This window comes from Eleutherodactylus coqui, chromosome 6 (genome assembly GCF_035609145.1).
Source record: "Eleutherodactylus coqui strain aEleCoq1 chromosome 6, aEleCoq1.hap1, whole genome shotgun sequence".
Taxonomy (NCBI): domain Eukaryota; kingdom Metazoa; phylum Chordata; class Amphibia; order Anura; family Eleutherodactylidae; genus Eleutherodactylus; species Eleutherodactylus coqui.
In genome coordinates, this window is record NC_089842.1 from 206,847,042 (window position 1) to 206,868,759 (window position 21,718).

The window sequence follows — 21,718 nt, forward strand, 5'->3', positions numbered from 1 at the left end:
GGCTATGTTCCCCCTGCAGGCACTCAGCTAATCAGTCTTTAGTTTAGTGTCTGCAGGAGGCAGACGTGCCAAGCGTTACGGGGAGTCGGGGCTTTTCCCTGGCTTGCCTGTCCTCCCGGGGGAGACGCAGGCAGGTGGTGTCCTCGCCACACTGCGGCGTCTTACCCATAGAAGAAAAGGTGGCCCGACCCTGCCTTTGTGCATTGGCGTTGTGGCCCGCCAGCGATAGGGTGTCCCCCCCCCCTCCGGAGTGGCGCCCCTTTGGACGGTGAGCACTGGGGGAGGGACACTGCTGGAACGCAGACATGGACGACAGAGAGTGGCAACCCCTTCGTCTCCTCGGGTCTGTAGGTTGGCTGTTAAAGAACCTCCCCCAAAAGACCCCCTGAGAGATCTACCCGCCCTATGGAGCTGCAGCGTCCCCGGAGAATCCCTCTGAATGGCCGTTCCGTAGTGTATTAGGGGACCCGCGGAGGACAACCGCCTGGAAGGATAACCCCTCACGGCTAAGTATGGGCCTAAAAACTGTCTTTACAGAGGGGGCTCCCGGAGAGTCAGCAGAAAAGGCTGCAGGGCTTACCTGTAGGTAGACTGCAGCAGCAGAGGACCGGGACCCTGGCCGCGGGCAGTGGAAACGGCCGACAGGCCGACCGAAATGGCAGGAGGCTGGCCTCAGGTCGGCTGGGGGCGGCAGTTTGCGTGGCCCGGCCTCAGCTGTGGGCGGCAGTTTAGCGCGGCTCGGCCGTGGGCGGCAGTTTAGCATGGCCCGGCCGTGGCTGTATGCGGCAGTTCGCGTGGCCCGGCCGTGGCTGTATGCGGCAGTTCGCGTGGCCCGGCCGTGGCTGTATGCGGCAGCTCGCGTGGCGCGGCTGTGGCGGCAGTTCGTGCGGCTAGGCCGGCCGCGACTGATGGCGGCGGGTCCGTAGGAGTGCTGGGCGGCAAGTGTGGACGAGTTGTGGCGCCCCGGCGGATGGGGCGCCATTCTCGACCACCGTTCCGTGCTGCACAGCGCATTTCCGTTGACGCGGCCGGGCTTCCGGGGAGGCCACACCCCCTCCCGCCACGCAGGAGTTTTAAAAAGGGGCAGTCCGGCAAGAAAGATGGTCGCTCCTGTTACCCATGCAGCAGTACCCTCTCCAGGATCTGCTGTGCTAGGGAGCTGCTTCAGCGTGTTATTAGCGCCCTTTCTGGAGCTCTTGCCAGCGTAAGCACCAGCACCCAATGTCAGCGCCAGTCTCAGCTCCTGTCCCAGCACCAGCCTGCAGTGACAGTCATCAGCGTCAGCCTTCAGCGACAGCCTTCAAGCGCCAGTCTTCAGTCAGCCAGTCGTCAGCACCAGGCTTCCCTCACGTCAGCGCCTGTCTTCAGCAGGCGCCCGTTGGCGGTAGCACCAGTCTCCAGCAGCACCTGGTGCCAGCGCCAGTGGCCAGAAAACCGTCGCATACCGCCAGGACCCAGAGGCTCCAGCTGGGCGAGGACAGCCGTGGAACAGCTGCAAGACCAGCTAAGCCCTGCCGAGGCAGCACTTCCCCGTGGTTCCCTCCCTCCCCCTGCAGGTACTCGCTCTCAGCAGTACGAGGAGACCCCTTCCCCGTGGGGCCCCGTTGTCTTTGTGGATTACGCCATGTCTGACCCCGGACCAGAGGGTTCCAGTCAGGCTATGGGGAGGGCCAAATTTTATACGTGTGCTCTGTGCAACGCTAAATTCCCATGCGGTCAGGTGGAATCCCGCTGCGCAAAGTGTGTTCCGGCTCGGTCAGCCCCAGGGACCTCGGTGCCCGTCGCCGCCCCTATGGAGCAGGCGGCCGAGCTTGAGTGGGCTAGATCCTTTGCCGCGGCTATCTCAGGCCTAGCCACCTCGCTCCAGAAGATCATCCAGGTCCCACCACTCTAGGGACTCGTATCGTGGGTCCCACGGCTCTAGAGAGTCGGTCCATCCCGGTATACGGCAAGGCCGGCCCGGTCCCATCCAGACCCTTCCCGGGCCTCCTGCTCTTCAGCTTCTCAGAGTACAGCCCAGGCACAACAGCCGCGGTCGTCAGCAGGGGGAAGTAGCGGTTCGGAGGAGGACGAACGGTCAGGGGTGTCTTCCCCCCTCTGACTTGGAAGAGGAACAGGTATCCAGACTGGCCACCTTAATGGACAGTCTGCTGGTGGCTGTTAAAGACACACTTAAGGTGACTGATGCGCCGACAGAGGCACCTCCAGCGACGGTATCCTTTAAGAGGCAGAAGCGGCCGCGTCAGATGTTTCCTGCTCATCAGGATTTTGCAGAGGCTATAGAAAAGGAATGGCAAAATCCGGATAAACGGTCTAGGCACCCGTGGAAATCCTGGGAGGCCACATATTCCTTTCCGGAAGACCTCGTGAAGAAGTGGTCGGCATCCCCCGCAGTGGACCCGCCCGTTTCACATCTGTCAAGAGGCGCCGCGCTACCCTCAGCCGAGGTCGCAACACTGTCAGACTGGCAAGATAGGAAGCTGGACGCTATGGCAAAATCAGCATTCCAGGCGGCAGCTACTGCCCTGCGGCCCACGTTCGCTTCCGCCTGGGTGAGCAAGGCTTCCGTGGCGTGGGCGAAACAGCTCCGTAAGGACATCCTGGCAGGCGCCCCACCCAACGAGCTGTTGGAGGCCACAGATAATATCATAAAGGCGGGTAAATTTGTCTGTGCAGCGAGTCTGGACGTTGCAAAATTTGTGGCCCGAGCGTCCGCATCTTCGGTCGTCACACGACGGACCCTTTGGTTAAAGGGTTGGTCAGCAGACGCAGCATCAAAGACGGACCTCACCAAACTTGCCTTTGAGGGCAACAGGCTTTTTGGTACCAGACTAGACGACCTAAATAAGGACGCTACAGGCGGGAGGAGTACTTCTCTTCCGCAGGTTCCTACGAGGAGAGAGAAGGCACCGAAGGAAAGGTCCTTTTTTTCGTTCGTTTCTCCGGTTCACCTACCGGTCGGCAACGGGTCAGTGGTCTCAGACTAGAAGGGCGCCAACAGATCAGGGGAAGGGCCCCTCCTTTAAGGCTAGGCCAGCCTGGCGCTCCCAGGCAAGAGCTGACAGGGGTGCAGGTACGAAGAGTTTAGCATGAGGATCGGCCCACACCCATTATTAACAGGGTGGGGGGCAGGCTCTCCCTGTTTCGGGAGGTATGGCTGAGCCGTGTAGCCGACGCCTGGGTACAGGAGGTCATTTCCGTCGGCTACGCTATCAAGTTTGTGGCACGGCCACGGGATTTTTTCCTCAGATCCAGGGTGCCGAGGGCTCCGGAAGGGACGACAAAATTTCGGCGGCCGATAGAGAACCTGCTGGCAAGGGGGGTAGTGGTGCCAGTGCCAGCGGAAAAGAGAGGACAGAGGTTTTACTCAAACCTCTTTTTAGTCCCCAAGAAGGATGGCAGGGCCAGGCCGGTGCTCGATCTGAGATAGTTGAACCAACATATCAAAACAAGACACTCCCGTATGGAGTCCCTCAGGTCCGTGATATCATCCATGGAACCGGGGGAATTCCTGTCGTTGATGGACATCAGGGATGCGTACCTGCATATCCCGGTCCGCGAGTCACATCAGAAATTCCTGCGCTTCGAGGTCCAAGGGACACACTATCAATTTACGGCTCTACCATTTGGACTCTCAACATCACCGAGAGTTTTCACGAAGATCCTGGCGGCAGTAATGGCGCGGTAGCCATCCCATACCTAGACGACATCCTGATAAAGGCACCATGTCAAGGCAGCTACCTCGAGAGCCTGCGCATTACTCTACAGACACTGGAGGAATTTGGGTGGATTATCAACCACAGCAAGTCCTGCTTAGTCCCAACGCAGCGCTTGGAGTTCTTGGGGATGGTGTTCAACACCAGATTGTTACCCCAACCGAGGAGAGAGGCACTCATCGGCAGCGTACGGTCCCTGATGCGAGGGAGACCAGTAACCGTCAGGCATTGTATGAAGGTATTGGGTGAGATAGTAGCGTCATTCGAGGCGATGCCATTCGCGCAATTTCATTCGAGGACATTTCAACACTTCATCCTGTCACACTGGAACAGGTCCCTACTAGCTCTGGATCGGAGGATTCTAGTAACTCCCCGGGTCCAGGCCACCCTGAGATGGTGGGTGAACCCCAGAAGAGTGCAGGGAGGTCGTTCGCTGGCCCCGGTACTAACCACGGACGCCAGCCGCGCCGGCTGGGACGGGACGCTGGGGAGGCGGTCGACACAAGGAGTGTGGTCCCCGAGCGAGACGAAACTTCCAATCAACATCTTGGAACTGCGACCCATACATCTAGCGCTCCAACATTTCGGACCGAGTCTCAGGGAAAGGGACGTACGGGTCCAGACAGACAACGCAACAGCAGTAGCGTATATCAACCATCAGGGGGGCACACGGAGCGCAAGAGCGATGGGCGAGGTATCCGGAATACTCGGCTGGGCAGAGAGCCACCTGCGGTCCATCTTGGCGGTGTACATCCCAGGTGTGGAGAACTGGGTGGCGGATTTCCTCAGCCGGGAGACGGTGGATCCCGGCGAGTGGGAATTACATCCAGACGTCTTTCAGGCAATCTGTCGAAGATGGGGCACCCCGGACGTGGATTTGATGGCGTCCAGGATGAACTGCAAAGTACGCCCGTTTGTGGCCCGGTCACTAGACCCGCAGGCAGCGGCAGCAGACGCACTAGCCATTCCATGGGCAGGCTTCAGACTTCCCTACGTGTTTCCCCCTCTCCCTCTCATTCCGAGGGTGCAAGGAAAAATCAGGAGGGAGGGACGGCCGGTAATCCTGGTAGCACCAGACTGGCCGAGGAGAACTTGGTACGCGAACGTCATAGAACTTCTGGCCGACGTACCGTGGCGGCTGCCAGAGCGGGAAGATCTGCTGTCCCAAGGCCCCCTTTTTCACCCGAATTCAGGGTCACTACATTTAACGGCGTGGCTACTGAAACCGAGATATTAACTAGACAAGGGTTCACGGAAGGAGTGATCCAGACAATGATACAGGCCAGGAAGCCGGCATCGTCTAGGATCTACTATCGTGTCTGGAGACGCTTTTTGCGAGGACCGGCAAATCCAGCCCATGCGGTTTGCGCTGGCAAATATTCTGGCATTTTTGCAGACAGGGCTCAAATCGGGGCTGAAACTGGGCTCACTGAGGGGCCAGGTGTCAGCTCTTTCAGTACTGTTTCAGAGGCCTATTGCGAGTAGGCTGGCGATGCGGACGTTCCTCCAGGGAGTCGCCCACACGTCGCCTCCATTTCGGCCTCCCACTCAGGCGTGGGATCTCAATCTCGTGTTGGAGGCGCTGCTAACGCATCCCTTCGAACCACTTGGAGAGGTCCCCCCGAAGGGTTTCCGAGTTGGCGGCCTTATCGGTTGAGCCGCCCTTCATGACGTTCCACCAGGACAAGGTGGTTCTAAGACCGGTCCCGGAGTTCCTGCCGAAGGTAGTTTCACCCTTTCATATTAACGAGGACATCGTCCTACCATCCTTTTGTCCAGCTCCAGTACATGCAAGAGAGAAAGCACTGCACCGATTGGACCTGGTCAGGGCCTTATGGATATACGTGGCGAGAACCAGGGATTTTTGGCGGACGGAGACACTGTTCGTGGTTCCGGAGGGGCCCCCGGAAAGGATCAGCAGCCTCTAAGGTGACCATTTCAAGGTGGATAAGGGGCGCTTGCCTCCATTCCGGATCTTGGCCCATTCCACGCGGGCGGTGGGGGCCTCGTGGGCGGTTCGTTGCGGGGCCTCAGCACTTAAGGTGTGCAAGGCAGCCACTTGGACTTCCTTGCAAACGTTCTCTAAATTTTAAAGGGTCCATACGTCTGCAACAGCAGATGCTTCCCTGGGCCGGAAAATTTTGCAGGCGGCGGTCCTTTGACAGCTCTGGACCATTTTGTAAATAGCCCACCCCGTGTTTTTTTGTTTGGGACTGCTTTTGGACGTTCCATGGTCTGGCTGTGGCCCCCAATGATACGGACGAGAAACGGATATTTTTGGTATAACTTACCGTAAAATCTCTTTCTCGTCGCGTTCATTTGGGGACACAGCACCCACCCCTTACTTCAAATAGCGGTTGCTGGAACTTTCTGTTCTTCAGTCACAGATGGCGTTATATTAGTCCAGAACATTATATGTTTTGGGTGTATAGAAGATGTATTGTTTTGTGGTTAGTACTCCCACTGGCTGCTCCTACTGCTTGCATACAGACTGATAAGCCGACTGCCTGCAGGGGGGATATAGCCGGTGGGAGGAGCTAACACTTGTGCTTAGTGTCGCCTCCTAGTGGCAGTGGCTATATCCCATGATCTGGCTGTGTCCCCCAATGAACGCGACGAGAAAGAGCTTTTACGGTAAGTTATACCAAAAATATCCGTTTTCGAAATTAGGATCTTCTTTCAGCTGTTTAAGTAATTTTGAAACATCATATAGATTTTATTTCACTAATAAGAACATTGCAGTTAAAAACAGATGTCATGCGTTTTGATATGTCTTTAGCATGTATTGTAGAACTTATATTTGTACAGCATTAATTGTGGGGAAGATTAAGATATGGTTTTGATATATCAGATGATTTGAGGAAAGGAAGATTAATGTATTATTATTAGGTGTGGCTATGTTCTTCAAAATACCTATTATATATATATATATAATACATATATATATATATACACACACTAGCTGATATACCCGGCTTCGCCCGAGTTAATTTGGTACTGGTGTTCACACGGAAAATCTTATGAAGTCGTGGTTACTTTATAGATACTGGAAAAACATATGTTCACCATTTTGCATAGTTCTCTGCATTACCCAGGAAACACCATGGGGAGGTAACCATGCGGCGTTTCCTTTATATAAAATGACATCAGGAAGTGAGAGAATTAAATTCCATACGTAAAATTTGGACGCTAATTCTTTTGCACTTAGAATTAAATAATCGAGTTGGGACCCATTAACTTTTCCTATTTATGACATAATCAATGCCAGTTCCAAATTTCATGTTTCTATGACACCAAGAAGTGAGAAAATTAGATTTCCTATGTAAAATTTGGACGCTAGTTCTTTTGCGCTAGAACTGAATAATCGAGTTGGGACCCATTAACTTTTCCTATTTATGACATAATGCCCGTTCCAAATTTCATGTTTCTATGACACCAAGAAGTGAGAGAATTAGATTCTATACATAAAATTTGGACGCTAGTTCTTTTGCGCTAGAATTAAATAATCGAGTTGGGACCCATTAACTTTTCCTATTTATGACCTAATCAATTTAATGCTTATAGCAAATTTCATGTTTCTATGACATTGGGAAGTGAGAGATTTAGATTATGTACGTAAAATTTGGACGCTAAATCTTTTGTGCATAGAATTGAATAATCGAGTTGGGACACAATAGTTTTTCCTATTTATGACCTAATCAATGCTTGTGCCAAATTTCACGTTTCTATGACACCGGAAAGTGAGAAAATTACATTCCGTACGTAAAATTTGGATGCTAATTCTTTTGCGCATAGAATTGAATAATTGAGTTGGGACGCATTAGTTTTTCCTATTTATGACCTAATCAATGCTTGTGCCAAATTTCACGTTTCTATGACATTTGGAAGTGAGAGATTTAGATTATGTACGTAAAATTTCGACGCCATTTCTTTTCCTAGAATTGAATAATCGAGTCGGGACCCAATTACTTTTCCTATTTTGGAGATAATCTATGCTTGTGCCAAATTTCGTGTTTCTACAACATCGGGAAGTTGGAGAACTTTTGGCGAGTCAGTCAGTCAGTGAGGGCTTTCATCTTTATATATATATATATAGATAGATATATATATCTATCTATCTATATATATATATATATCTATATATATCTATCTATATATATATATATATATAAATATATATTAAACTAGCTTACCCGTCGCGCGTTGCTGCGAAGACAGACAGACAGACAGACAGACAGACAGACAGACAGACATACATTCGTTTTTATATATCTAGATAAGAACCAATCACAGCGCAGCTTTCATGTTATCTCAGCGGTATAATATATAACAACCAATCACAGCGCAGCTTTCATGTTACCTTAGCAGTATAAAATATAACAACCAATCACAGCGCAGCTTTCATGTTACCTCAGCAGTAAGAGAAATAACAACCAATCACAGCGCAACTTTTATTCTGCCTCAGTAATATAAAAAATAGCCACCAATCACAGCGCAGCTTTCATGTTACCTCAGCGGTATAATATATAACAACGAATTGCAGCGCAGGTTTCATGTTACTTCAGCAGTATAAGAAATAGCAACCAATCATAGCACAGCTTTCATTTTACCTCAGCATTCTCAATATTCAGCAATTGTCTTGCGAAACGTTCGGCGGATGCATCATTTTGTAGTTGAACACGCTTGCTCGTAATGCCTTTTGCTTTCGTGCTTGAGATGGAAATCAAACGATCTTTGTGTGGGGGGCATAACGGTCGACGATGCTCGCACGCGCTCCACCTATCGTAGGATAGTTGTACTATGCCAGAAATCTTCCCAGGAGTGTAATCAACAACTTCCCACAGTTTCATGGCGATTGGATGAATGGCATAGTAATGCATAAAGGACAGACAGACAGACATTTATAAATATAGATGACATCAGGAAGTGAGAGAATTAGATTCCGTACGTAAAATTTGGATGCTAATTCTTTTGCGCTTAGAATTGAATAATTGAGTTGGGACCCATTAGCTTTTCCTACTTATGACATAATCAATGCTCGTGCCAAATTTCAAGTTTCTATGACATTGGGAAGTGATGGAATCAGATTCCGTACGTAAAATTCGGTCGCTAATTTTTTTGCGCTTAGAATTGAATAATCGAGTTGGGATCTATTAACTTTTCTTATTTATTACATAATCAATGCTCGTGCCAAATTACATCGGGAAGTGAGAGAATTAGATTCCGTACGTAAAATTTGGACGCTAATTCTTTTGCGCTTAGAATTGAATAATCGAGTTGGGACCTATTAACTTTAACTATTTATGACATAATCAATGCTCGTGCCAAATTTCAAGTTTCTATGACATTGGGAAGTGAGAAAATTAGATTCCGTACGTAAAATTTGGACGCTAATTCTTTTGCGCATAGAATTGAATAATCGAGTTGGGATCCATTAGCTTTTCCTATTTATGACATAATCAATGCTCGTGCCAAATTTCAACCTTCTAGTACATTGGGAAGTGAGAAAATTAGATTCCGTACGTATAATTTGGACGCTAATTCTTTGGCGCTTAGAATTGAACAATTGAGTTGGGACCTATTAACTTTTCCTATTTATGACATAATCAACTCTCGGGCCAAATTTCAAGTTTCTATGATATTGGAAAGTGAGAAAATTAGATTCCGTACGTAAAATTTGGACGCTAATTCTTTGGCGCTTAGAATTGAATAATCGAGTTGGGACCTATTAGCTTTTCCTATTTATGACATAATCAATGCTTGTGCCAAATTTCATGTTTCTACGACATCGGGTAGTGAGAAAATTAGTGGCAATGATGGAAATCGAACGATCAACGCGGGGGGCGTAACTGTCGACGACGCTCGCACGCTCGCCATTTATCATAGCATAAATGTACTATGCCTATAATCTTCCCCGGAACGTACTCAACAAATTCCCAAACTATCATGGTGATCGGATGAATGGTGTAGTAGCGCATAAAGGACAAACAGACACGCATACATTCAATTTTATATATATATAGATTATACATGTTTAATCAAGACACACAGTTACATTACACAAGCGGGTTAAGGTTAATGATACTTTTTTCCATAAACACAACTTTTTTATGTGTCTTAATATATGTAAAAATCAGGTAATGTTTATTTAAAACGTATTGTAATTTATGAACGGAGCATACTGCATTGCATGAAAAGATTAATGTTTGTACCATCACCATGATTTATATAACTATATTATTGGTATAATATATGGGGAATGGATACAGAGATTAACAGGATATACAGTTTGTAGAACACAAAGACAATATGTGTTAAAGAGAAGTGTGAACTAGTATTTTCTCAATACACATGTAAGCATGTCTCCTAGGAGGAGGGAGCTGCTTCATGCAATGGTTAATTTACATAAGGAGTTAATGAGACAAGTCTTTTTAATTAAAGGGGTTGTCCCGCAATAGCAAGTGGGGTTAAGCACTTCTGTCTGGCCATATTAATGCACTTTGTAATATACATCGTGCATTAAATATTGGCCATACAGAAGTTATATACTCACCCCCTCCGGTGCTGGCGTCCCCGTCTCCATGGCGCCGACCAAAGCCGCCTTCTCCCTGGATTAGACGCGCTTGCGCAGTCTGCCCTCTTCTGTCCGACTCCGGTGTGCTCGCGCCGCAGAGGTCTTCTGCGCACCTCTGCGGCGCGAGCACGCCGGAGCGGTCCCTTCAGCGCAAGCGCGTCTAATCCAGGGAGAAGGCGGCTTTGGTTGGTACATCACACACAGCTCTGCCACGTAGCTTTTGCATATGAGTGGCATGTGTTTCAAGAACTTCAGTTTGTTGCTGAGGTGAAATCGTGGTTTGTCGCTGTGTCATGTAAGTTGCATTAGCTTTTACGGTTGCGTTGAACCCTCTGTGGTGACATGTTTGCATGACAGTGATGGTTTGTTCCAACACTGGACAACGGTTGAGGATTAAATGAAGACTGGACTGGTGTTGGCGGCATTAGCACTTGAGATGACACGATGTCACGTTCAGGAGATGTTAAGATAGCTGTGAAGGACTATGCTTCAATGTTGGTGAATATGCACTGCCAGCTGTGTTTGTGTAAAGAACCTATGATGACATCACTGTCATGTGGTCAGGGTGCAGAGCTAAGAGTCGGTATTGGTAAATTTGTGAGGTGTCATTTATTGGAGGTGTGCAGCAGTCTGACAACCGGGTACAAACTGACAGACTGATTAGTGCTATATCCATAGCAACTGAGGCCGCAGGGGTTTGTGGGGGATGTAGTCTGCCCATAATTCTGTAGAAGGATAAAGGACCTGTGATGATGTCACCGTCATGTGATCAGGGCAGCGGAGCTAAGCCGGTAATAACTGACATCATCACAGATGCTGTCAGGCTCTGCATGTAACTCACACGTCACACAAACAAATTGGATGGATAAATGGTCATTAGTAGTTTGATGACCACAGCACTCCTCTGAATACCTGATGCACACAGTGATAGTCTAAGACTCTACACGCTGCTGTCTGACTGCCCAGGGTTTGAGGTTTAGGTAGGCCTCATGTCCATGGGTAAAATAAAAATTTCAATCCACAGCGGATCACCCGCACGCGTGATCCGCGCCCCATAGGGATGCATTGGACACCCGCAGGTAATTAAATACCTGCGGATGTCATTTTCCCCTGAGGCGCGGATTGCGTGTGCGGAAAAACGCCCGCATCATGCTCTATTTTTAGTGCGGGTCTCCCGTAGGCTTCTATTGAAGCCTATGGAAGCCGTCCGGATCAGGACAGGTAAGTAATTCTTATTTTTAGTCCTCATGTCCGCGGGAAAGGAGGGACCTGCTGTGGGACTCTGCATGGAGAATCCGTGGCGGGCCTGATTTTCCCCGTGGGCATGAGGCCTAAAGCCAACACAGAAACAGCTTCTAGTTGCTGAACGCAGATTTGCCCCATTAACTTGTTAAATCTGTGTGCAGATTCACATCAAAACTCGCAACAGAACTCCAAGGTTTAACCATGGAGTTCTGCCATGGATAAAACTGTCAGATCCCCTTTATGCTGATGCATTTTTGTTCATGCTCTACTTTTTGCCTTACGTAACAGAGTATCTGATGGTCCATTTTTTTTGTTCTGTTAATGAATGTTCTATTAAAACCCCTGCAGTTTAGGATGAGCTCTATTTGCTCTGCAGGAAAAGGACATAACTGTTTTGGACGAACAGAGCTTGTTTTATTTAAAGGGCTGCAGCTTTGGTTCTGTCAGGGCTACCAACATGTTTTTGGCATTTAAAAGTTTTAAAAGCTAAGATTCTTGTCAGTAGCCCTTACACAACTGAAGCTATAGACGTTTGAAGTGGGGTCGGAAATATTGAATTTACAGCTGTCATTCAGTCAATGTGTGTAAAGAAGATATGAGCGGGGGGGGGGGGGGGGGATGCTTGTAGCAGAGAAAATTGGTGATTTTACTGTATATCTCCCAGTCCTAGGGAAGAGCATATGGATTTTTGTTCATGTTAAGGCCGCCTGCACACGAGCAGAAATCCCGCCGCGGGATTTCCGCCGCTGAAAGTTTGCATAGGAGTGCATTAAAATACGCACTCCTATGCAGACGGCCGCGGTTTGGCCGCGCGAAATCTCGCGCGGCAAACAAACCGCGGCATGTTCTAATTTTCTGCGGGGCACGCACTCACCCGGCCGCCGGCTCCAGTCTGCGCATGCGCCGGCTGCGCGGCAGCCGGCACATGAAAGAGCCGGGGCCGCCAGGCGCGGGTGAGTACGCGCTCGTCCCTGCAGGCGCTCGGGTCGGATCGCACGGCGAGAATTCTCGCTGCCGGATCCGACCCGCTCGTCTGCAGGCGGCCTAACACTACTCCATCAATTAGAGCATATTTGCTCTCAAATTGTTATATATGGTGTTTTATGCTGAGTGAAATGATGAGGTCTTTGCTCATCTAATCACTCCTCTACACAGTTTAACTCCTCAGATGCTGTAGTCATTGCTGCCCGTGGCATCTAAACATTTTTAAAGAAAAACATTTTAATAACTTTTTTGCCCCTTACACAAGGCCTTAAACATTGAAAAGATAAAAAAAACCTACATATAAGTGGTGTTACTACCCATACTATTAAAAATATTACATTATTTACCCAGCATGGTAAATTACATAAAAAATGCCAAAATAGAAGTTTTTCCTAATCATCTCGCTTCCCCAAAACAGGAATAAAAAATAATTTTAAAATTGCATATGGCTCAAAATAGAACCAATAAAAACTACATGTTGTCCCACAAAAAAACAAGCCTAATGCAGCTCTGTCGACTGAAAAATAAAAATGCTATTGTCATGATGAAACTGACCAGTAGAATAAAGGTAACTTTACACCACATTTATACTAATTATTTTCCAACTTTAATGTGATGGTTGGGGGTTAATAATGACTCAACAATGTATGTGTTCTGAGATATAAAAAAAAAGTTTTGTTTTAGTATAAAGAAAAAAAGCTATCAGATCTCCATTGGATTTTTCCAAAATGGATTTCACCCTTTTAAATGTTTGTGTGAATGAGGTCTTTCAGAGTAAACTGGGTAGTCAGAGGAGAACTACCGCCATCTTAGGAGATGGTGCAAACAGGACACCATATAATATTATCTGCCCCCTTCATTTTGCCTTGACGTTTCATCTGCTTTAAAACCAGCAACACTTGGCCTAGGTCGCTCATCAGCAGGATAATAAGTACATTATTTAATGCTAGAGAGAATATTCAGTCATATTGTTAACTATTGGTGCGGTCTTTAGGGTACGTTTACATGTTGCCGATTTGAAAAATTTGCAGCTGCAGCAAATTTGTCATGTGTGAACAGACCCTAAGTATCTGCAATTTGAGACATAGAATAAATTTACTGCTGTTAGAGCACATTCTTAGCATACACACAGGAAAGGCTCTCTGCATGCATATTCATCAAACTTATCCATATGTTAGTTTGAAATAGCAGAGTTGACTTCTCTGTTGTGCACAGAGGCATCCAGTAAAAAAACGATGTAGCACGTGGTATACTTTTTTCTTCATAAATTTAAACATGAGAGCCCATGGGTAGTACTGTGTGCTAATACAGTAGTGTATGACTGAGGTATGCGGCAGGAATCCTCCCAACAAATACCTCTTCACTATAAATACAATGTGAATGCACCATACAGCTTTTATCAGAAATGATAAGTGACCTATCATGCTTTCTTATTTTAGACAGACTGACAGGGTGGTTTGTTAAAAAGATGTCTTAATCATTTTACATTGTCTTGCTACTTAAGTTTTTCCTATTGTTTGTTTAATTGTGTAAAACATTTCATTTGTTGCAGGTCGAAGTATTACAATCAACCATATATAGGAATGCAGTACCAAGGAAATCACCCATCTATGTACAACTCGGAGCCACTGCCTGAACAAGTTCCTCTACCGCCACCTCCAATGTATGGGAACTCTGGCATGAACGCACCATATAACTCAACTGTGCTTCCAGGCCATGGTATGAACCATCAGAGAGAGAATCCCAATGTACATACACCCCCGTACCACCTTGGTGCAGACGAGCAGCCACATGGAATGCAACAACAAAACACTTACCAGCCCGGACAAAGCGCACCTGGATACTATGAGAACTACTACACCCAGCAGGCTGTTCATAATGTCAAGTCTTCCAGCGTGCCAGAATGTAAGTTCAATGCTTTTATTGTAACATTTAGCACATAGATGTGAATGAGCCTGAATCATTTGACAAATTGTTTTGTAATTATGTAAAGACCAAACACCTTTACATCTGTGTTATCTATTCATGCCTTTTAGCTATGCATAAAGTTTTATTCTCAAGACTTGGGAAAACAATGGATGGTTCTGACACTATTCAGCCTCCTCCACAGAGATCTATGAGTAGAGAAGAGGGTAAGTGTGCATTGTACTAGGCAGTGTATAATGTTTGCCCTCCCTGTAGTGTTTTACCTCTTATTTTCATATAAAACCACATTTCATGCTGTTGTCTTATTATATTAACACACGAGTGTTATTGAACTGTATTAGTTACGCTGGCCATACACATTTAATAGCTGTTTGTTTGGCCAGCTTCTATGCCCCTTATTCTCCCTATACATATAAACAGTCAGTTTAACCCAGGGTGCATGTGTTCACAGTAGCGATCCTGAGAACGGGAGTCCCAAAGGTCCTCACATGAATGGAGCAGAAGTTGCACATATGCACCACCGCTTTATTTATTTCAATGAGAGCACTATAGATTACGGAGCTTTGGGCTTGAAAACATACAACACTCCCGGAGAAATTAATGGAGCGATGGCATACATGCGCAACCTTTTCTCTATCCATGCAGGGGCCTTTAAGATCAGCAAGCTTTCAAATGGTTGTGCCCCTACTAATCATAAAGTTATCCCTTATTGTGGATATAGATATATAAACGGCGTGGAGCAAACATGATGTGTATGAGGGTTCGGAGCCTGGTAGAATGTCCACGGCCCAGAATCCTCAGGGAGCTGAAGAAAAAAGAGTGCAGATTTGTGTGAAAATAAACTTCACTAGGAGGCACTGCCAACCAGATAAATCCACCAACTGATGGACAAAATGGAGCAAATGGGGAAACTACTGGTAGCCCGGCGCTGCACTGCAATGAATTTCAACAGGCAGTGCGATAAGATTTAATCAACGTTTCTTTTTATTGTGTCAATTAAAACCAGCAGATACGCGTTTTGGGGTAGGCCGCTGCATCAGTCAAGCTGGGTTAAACTAGCTTACAGAAAATAAAGAAAACCAGAAAGTGTTCTCCTGGTGTTCCCTGGTAGGCTTGCAGCGCGTTCTGGTAACACTAGCGCTTTTGGGTGTATTCTACAGTCCCAAGAGTTGTTTTTTCATACTCTCTTATGTTTCTGGATTTCTTTCTTTATTTTCCGTAACCTAGTCTAACCCAGATTGATTGATGTAGGGGCTTACCCTGAAATGTGTATCTGCTGGTCTTAATTGACACAATAAAAAGAGAAGTTGGATAAATCTTATTCTACTGGCTGTTGAAATTCATTGGAAAGCAGCGCCGGGCTACCAGTATTGTTTCTCCATTCGCTTTATTGTGGATATGGAATACCTTTATAGCTTGGCACAACTTCTTTAAGGCCCTTCTGCATGGCCTGACAATAGAGCATGAACGTTCACAACAGTGTTCTTCACTGGGGCAAGAGTAGTTCATAAATATCTGTTGAGCCTATTTCACTGGTTTGGACTTTAATAAAGCATACTGTATATTCCGACGTATAAGGCGACGGGGCGTATAAGACAACCCCCCAACTGTCACCTTATACGCCTGGAATACAGTGGAGCAAAAAAAAAAATCATTACTCACCTCCCCCGGCGTTCTGCGGCGCTGCTGCAGGCTGTCGCTCCCTCCTGGTCCCCGGCAGAGCATTGCTTTCTGGACGCAGGGCTTGAAATCCCCGCCTCCAGGAAGCTAATACTGTGATTGGCTAACACACGCCATCAGCCAATAACAGCCATTCAATGACATCATTGAATGGCTGTGATTGGCTAAAACACACATGCCTTCACACGTGTTAGCCAATCACAGTATTAGCTTTCTGGAGGCGGGGATTTCAAGCCCTGCGTCCAGAAAGCAATGCTCTGCCGGAGAACAGGAGGGAGCGACAGCCTGCTGCAGCGCCGCAGAACGCCGGGGGAGGTGAGTAATGTTTTTTGGTTTTTTTTGACACTTTCTTTTTTTTTTTGTATTACCAGCGTAAAAGACTACCCCCGACTTCAGAGCAGATTTTTTTGGGGTTCAAAAGTAGTCTTATACGCCGGTATATACGGTAATTACATAATCATACTAGCAGTCTACCATCAAGCCTGTTGGTCTACCACTCCACCATTATTTATTTCGATTTCTTTTTCTTTATCAATTTTCTTTATCATTATTATTTAGATCTAGAAAATAGAAGGCTGGAAAAAAGTAGAATAAAAGGAAAAAAAGAAAAAATCTAATTTGAGAACAGATAAAAATGATATGAGAAGTTCTCAGATGAGAATAGAGTATGGGAAACCGAGGAGTGGAAGTTATTTAAATTAAGCAGCTCTAAGAACTATCTAAATAGAGCTGCAACCAAGAGATGTATTCTAAATAGGGAAATTAAGTTGCCCTTACTATCTTAGGCAAGTCAATATAGTAGCCAAAAGACCAGTTAGCGATAGCTATTGGAGCAGAAATGATAAAATAAAAAGAAAGGTTCCTAAGAAACCAAAGGTGGTGGAAGCAAGACGCTTCTGAATACAGAATAGTATCACAATTAGCTTATATTCTGTATGACTTTTGTTGTAAGATAAGGTATCTTATCTTACAACAGTCTTATCTTATCAGTTGGAGGTGGCAATATCTTTTGCCACCTCCAACTGGTATAGGATTTATGGAAGTTTAATGGATATATACAATTGGGGTGTTATATAATCACCCATACATTATTAGTAGAGACATATCTGGGTCCCTGAAGAGCTCGTTTGTGAGCGAAACACGTTGGACCAGGACTTATTTAACATCAGAGAATCTTTCTGTTGAATATTAATCTCTTCTTTTTTCTTTGATTGACCAAAGTGGTACTGTCCCTTTGTCTCCGGGCGATATTGAACTAGGTCAACTATTGCTTGATGAATTATAGTGACACCGAACACAACCATTTAACTAACTAATACAGTGGTCAAAAAAGACAAAATTAGTCCATATTAACCTCAACTATATTACTCACATAAATAAGTGAGAAATGCCCTATGGTTCTTGAATTCTCATTGATATGAGATATGTGTTTGTGAGACTTTATTTTAATTTTAACAATATTATTACAAGTTATGTTTTATTAAAGTCCAAACCAATAAAATGGGCTTCACAAAAATGTTTTGTCAGGCCAAGTAAAATCCAAATGATCAATCTGCAAATCAGCAGGCGCTCGTTCATCAGCTGATCATCGTGTCTGGTCTGCAAGAAAAATGTTTTGCTGTTCATAGCATATCATCTTGTGTGAACTGAAGAGGGGAGGAGGGGTGTTCCTCATAATGATAATCCTTTTGTAGAGGAAGAAAATAATATCAATGGTCACTCGTCTCCAATACGGTCTGCATAGGCCTCTGTACAGGTCATTTAAACGAGTTCTGATCTTCTTAATTTGCATTTTTTTAAGGATCTGCATGGGCTCGTGTAAAAGAGCATTAAGCCCTTGCCAGACACCGCTAGTGGTGACTTATCTTACCTGAAGAACAAAATGGTCAGGCAAGTTAAATTCATCATCTCTGATCCTTTTTTCCCTTGACATTTGCTGAACAAATGTCGGCTGAACATCTAATACACATTCGATAATTGTCGGGTTCAGCTGGTCCTGCTCTAATGTATGAGGCAAACTTTAGAGAGTTCTGATACTACTGACACAGTTCAAGCTACTGGCATTGAGAACAGGGCAATCATAGAGCACCTTTTCCACCTGTTATGTAATTGGTACAAATGTTAACCACACGTGCTCTATTGCAGATGAATTTGCAAACTGGTATAGCAGTGAGGAAGAGGATGGCAGTGGCGTTGGTTCCATCTTAAAAACACTACGCAACCAAACCAAACTGGCCAGGAGTAACTCCGCAGAGCAGCAGCCAGCACCTCAAAGTTGTGATCCAAGGTTGGCAAAAGACAAGGCCGCTGGTGTTCAGACATTTGATCCTAGACTAAGACTTAACCAAGGACAGAGTCCTGCACATCACACTGAGAGCGCCACATTTGACCCAAGAATCGCACGCGACCCCAGGAAGGTTAAAGCGGAGATGTCTGCTGTAAGTCACCTTCCTCACTCCGGAGGTAATGTCAAGCACAAAGGGGTGGATGACGATGATGAAGATGCTGAAAGGGAGCTAAGAGAGAAAACTGCCATCATACCATTAGAAATTTTTCCAGGTATATGTTTAAGGGACCCACGTTGTAAGCTGAGGCAATTTAGTCATATTAAAATGGATATTCTACTATCCAAACCCCACTTTGCTAAACTTGTTGTCTGGGCACCGGAGGATTTACTTCCAGTCCCTCCACCAAAACCTGATCCTGTTTCATCCATAAATCTGCCGTTACCTCCACTTATTGCTGACCAGAGGCTTAATAAGTCCAGGTCCCTGGTCACAGAGGTGCATCAGTCTGGCTCTGACCTGAGACTGGAAAGGGTGGATCCCAGACTGGAAGTAAAAGCCAAACCAGCCAGCATTTCAGCTAAAGGCAGCTACATGGAGCCAACAGATTCACAAGTGATTATTAATAAAATGAACGATCCTCGTCTACAAAAAAGCCTTCAGTCCCGACTTCATAGATCCCCCAGCTCTGACAGCCAGCATGGCGCAGCAAGAGAGTCCTTGTCACCTAAAGTGGATCCCCGCTTGGCAGCAAGATCATCCATAAGTTCACCGCCAACATCCGTTAAACCAGCCCAAGAAGTCCTTTCAACGTATGCTCCAAAAGGATCCCCTTCCGGTAGCAGAGTGAGTAGTCCTGGATCTATACTGAAAAATATCAGTCTGTACAGTCAACGAGACAGTGCCACAAGTTCAGTTGATCCCGCTCCGCTTCCCGTAGGAGAAAATGGAGATCATCAGAGAAAGACTGTTGATGCAGGCAAAGTGAGCAAAAATGAATCTGAGGAAATGAAGTTGATACCGGAGGCCAATAGAGGACTCGCTATTAAAACTCAGAAGGACACTGAGGACAAAAGTGACGGTCCTGCTGACAAAATAGAGGCAACATCACAAGCATGCCCCCCACCAGCAGTTCACAACCTCCCCATCTCAGCTTTGGCAGGGCTCATAAGACCTCAGTACAGTGATCCAAGGCAGATCAAACAAGCAGCTCCTGCTAATCAAGCCCAAGACACTACTGCTGTAGGCGAAGGCGATGACAAGCCTCTAAAAGACGTTTTCAAAACCTTTGACCCCACGGCTTCCCCATTCTGTTAGTGACGCACCTGTTTTTTTTCAATTTTGTATACTTTTCCTTTGCAGCCTGTATCTGACGCTTTCCCTTCTTTCTTATTTATTTGTACATTACACCACACACCTCCGTGCTGCTCCCAGGGTAGATTTCAGCTAGGCTGACTGCATCTTCTGTGGTATTGTATTTTATTTTTTTTTATATATACTGGTGAATCGTTTGATAGAGAAACTGAATAATAGGCTTCAGTAAAGCACTTTCATTGTAAATAGGACATAATGTGAAGATTATACATGTATATGGTATGTGCTGCACTCACGGACTCATCACTGCATGGTATTAAGCAATACAGTGTCGGTTAGAGATCTCGACTTCTAAATGATCTACTTGACCATATGGCTACGGAAGCCTCGGGGGTCTTTTCAGCTCTGGTTCTGTCTGTATGATGACTTATGCTGTTTGGAAGGTTTGTTTTGCTTTACTACATACAGGGAGTCATGGTGGAAAGTGTCAGAATTTTAAGTGGCTTTTGTTACGAGATCTGGAAGGTTTTCTCCAGATTTATGTAAATAAGGGACAAGTTCACACACATTTTTTTTTCAGTCTAGCTGTTCCATTGTGGGAATGGCTAAATGAAAGCAAGTAGCTAGTTTTCCATTTGCTTCTGTTTTCCATTGATAGCAATATTAAACCATATATGGAATTGGTTGCAATCCATTTTGGTTCCGCTTTTTGTTTTTGACTGTAAATAAAAGCACGGCAGTGTACACCCTTGTTGCATTGGGAAAAACGGAATGGTGACGGAAAATACAGAAACAGATTGAAACTGAAGGTCTTAAGTTTCAATACATTTCAATGGCGGCGAAACGGAAACTTTTTCTTTTGTATTTTGCTGCTCCCACGATGAAACAGCTAAATGGAAAGAATGCTAGTGTGAAAAGGTCCGAAGTTATGCATCTTTGTAATATACTTTGGGGCATTTCTAGCACTGGTCTAAGTAAATTGTGCACTGGCATAAATGTAAATTGCAGCTGGCGTAGTTTTCAATCTGGCACACTGAGGTACAGAAGCTTGCACCTCTTAATACATTTGTCACATCTGGCAGCACCTCAGTGCACCAGCTACAATTTTTGCCAGTTTTTCGTATAAATTATATGGTAAATTGATGTTCTGTGTGACCACGCCACCTAACATGAGGCCCCAACAACTTAAAAAAATAATGCTTGTATCTGGTGGTGTAAACAACAAAAAAGTCGCAATTTTGGCACTTGTGCCGAAATCGCAACGTTTATATATAAAGCAGATAGAAACCAATAGCACTCACCGATAAGTCAAGTATAGTGGAACGAATTTAGATGTGATGCACGCCCAATTGAGACCAGATTCTTGGTCTCCAAATCAGTCAAATGTATTCATACACAAGGAAGCATCACACAGTGCATGTTCAAATAAATGAAAGACCTTTATTTACCATGGCCATCTCAGCAAAGTTTCAACCCTCAAGGGGTCTTTGTCAAGCAACTTTTGTTCACTGATGTACAGGAATCTATATATATATAAAGACGAAAGCCCTGACTGACTGACTGACTGACTGACTGACTGACTGACTCACTGACTCACTGACTGACTGACTGACTGACTGACTCACTGACTGACTGACTGACTGACTGACTGACTCACTGACTCACTGACTCACTGACTGACTGACTGACTGACTGACTGACTCACTGACTGACTGACTGACTGACTGACTCACTGACTGACTCACTGACTGACTGACTCACTGACTCACTGACTGACTCACTGACTGACTCACTGACTCACTGACTGACTCACTGACTGACTCACTGACTGACTCACTGACTGACTCACTGACTGACTCACTGACTCACTCACTGACTCACTCACTGACTCACTCACTGACTCACTCACTGACTCACTGACTCACTCACTGACTCACTCACTGACTCACTGACTCACTGACTGACTCACTGACTGACTCACTGACTGACTCACT

General features: G+C 45.9%; 1 protein-coding gene across 1 annotated transcript in view; it reads left to right on the top strand.

Annotated features, from left to right (window-relative positions):
• Positions 1–21,312, top strand: part of ZC3H6 (zinc finger CCCH-type containing 6) — a 78,013-nt gene extending 56,701 nt beyond the window's left edge. The window contains exons 10-12 of the mRNA XM_066608669.1: positions 14,072–14,424; positions 14,556–14,651; positions 18,271–21,312. Coding sequence (XP_066464766.1) covers positions 14,072–14,424; positions 14,556–14,651; positions 18,271–19,727 — 1,906 coding nt within the window. The 3' untranslated portion in view covers positions 19,728–21,312. The remainder of the gene's footprint in view (positions 1–14,071; positions 14,425–14,555; positions 14,652–18,270) is intronic.
• Positions 21,313–21,718: the final 406 nt, after the last annotated feature.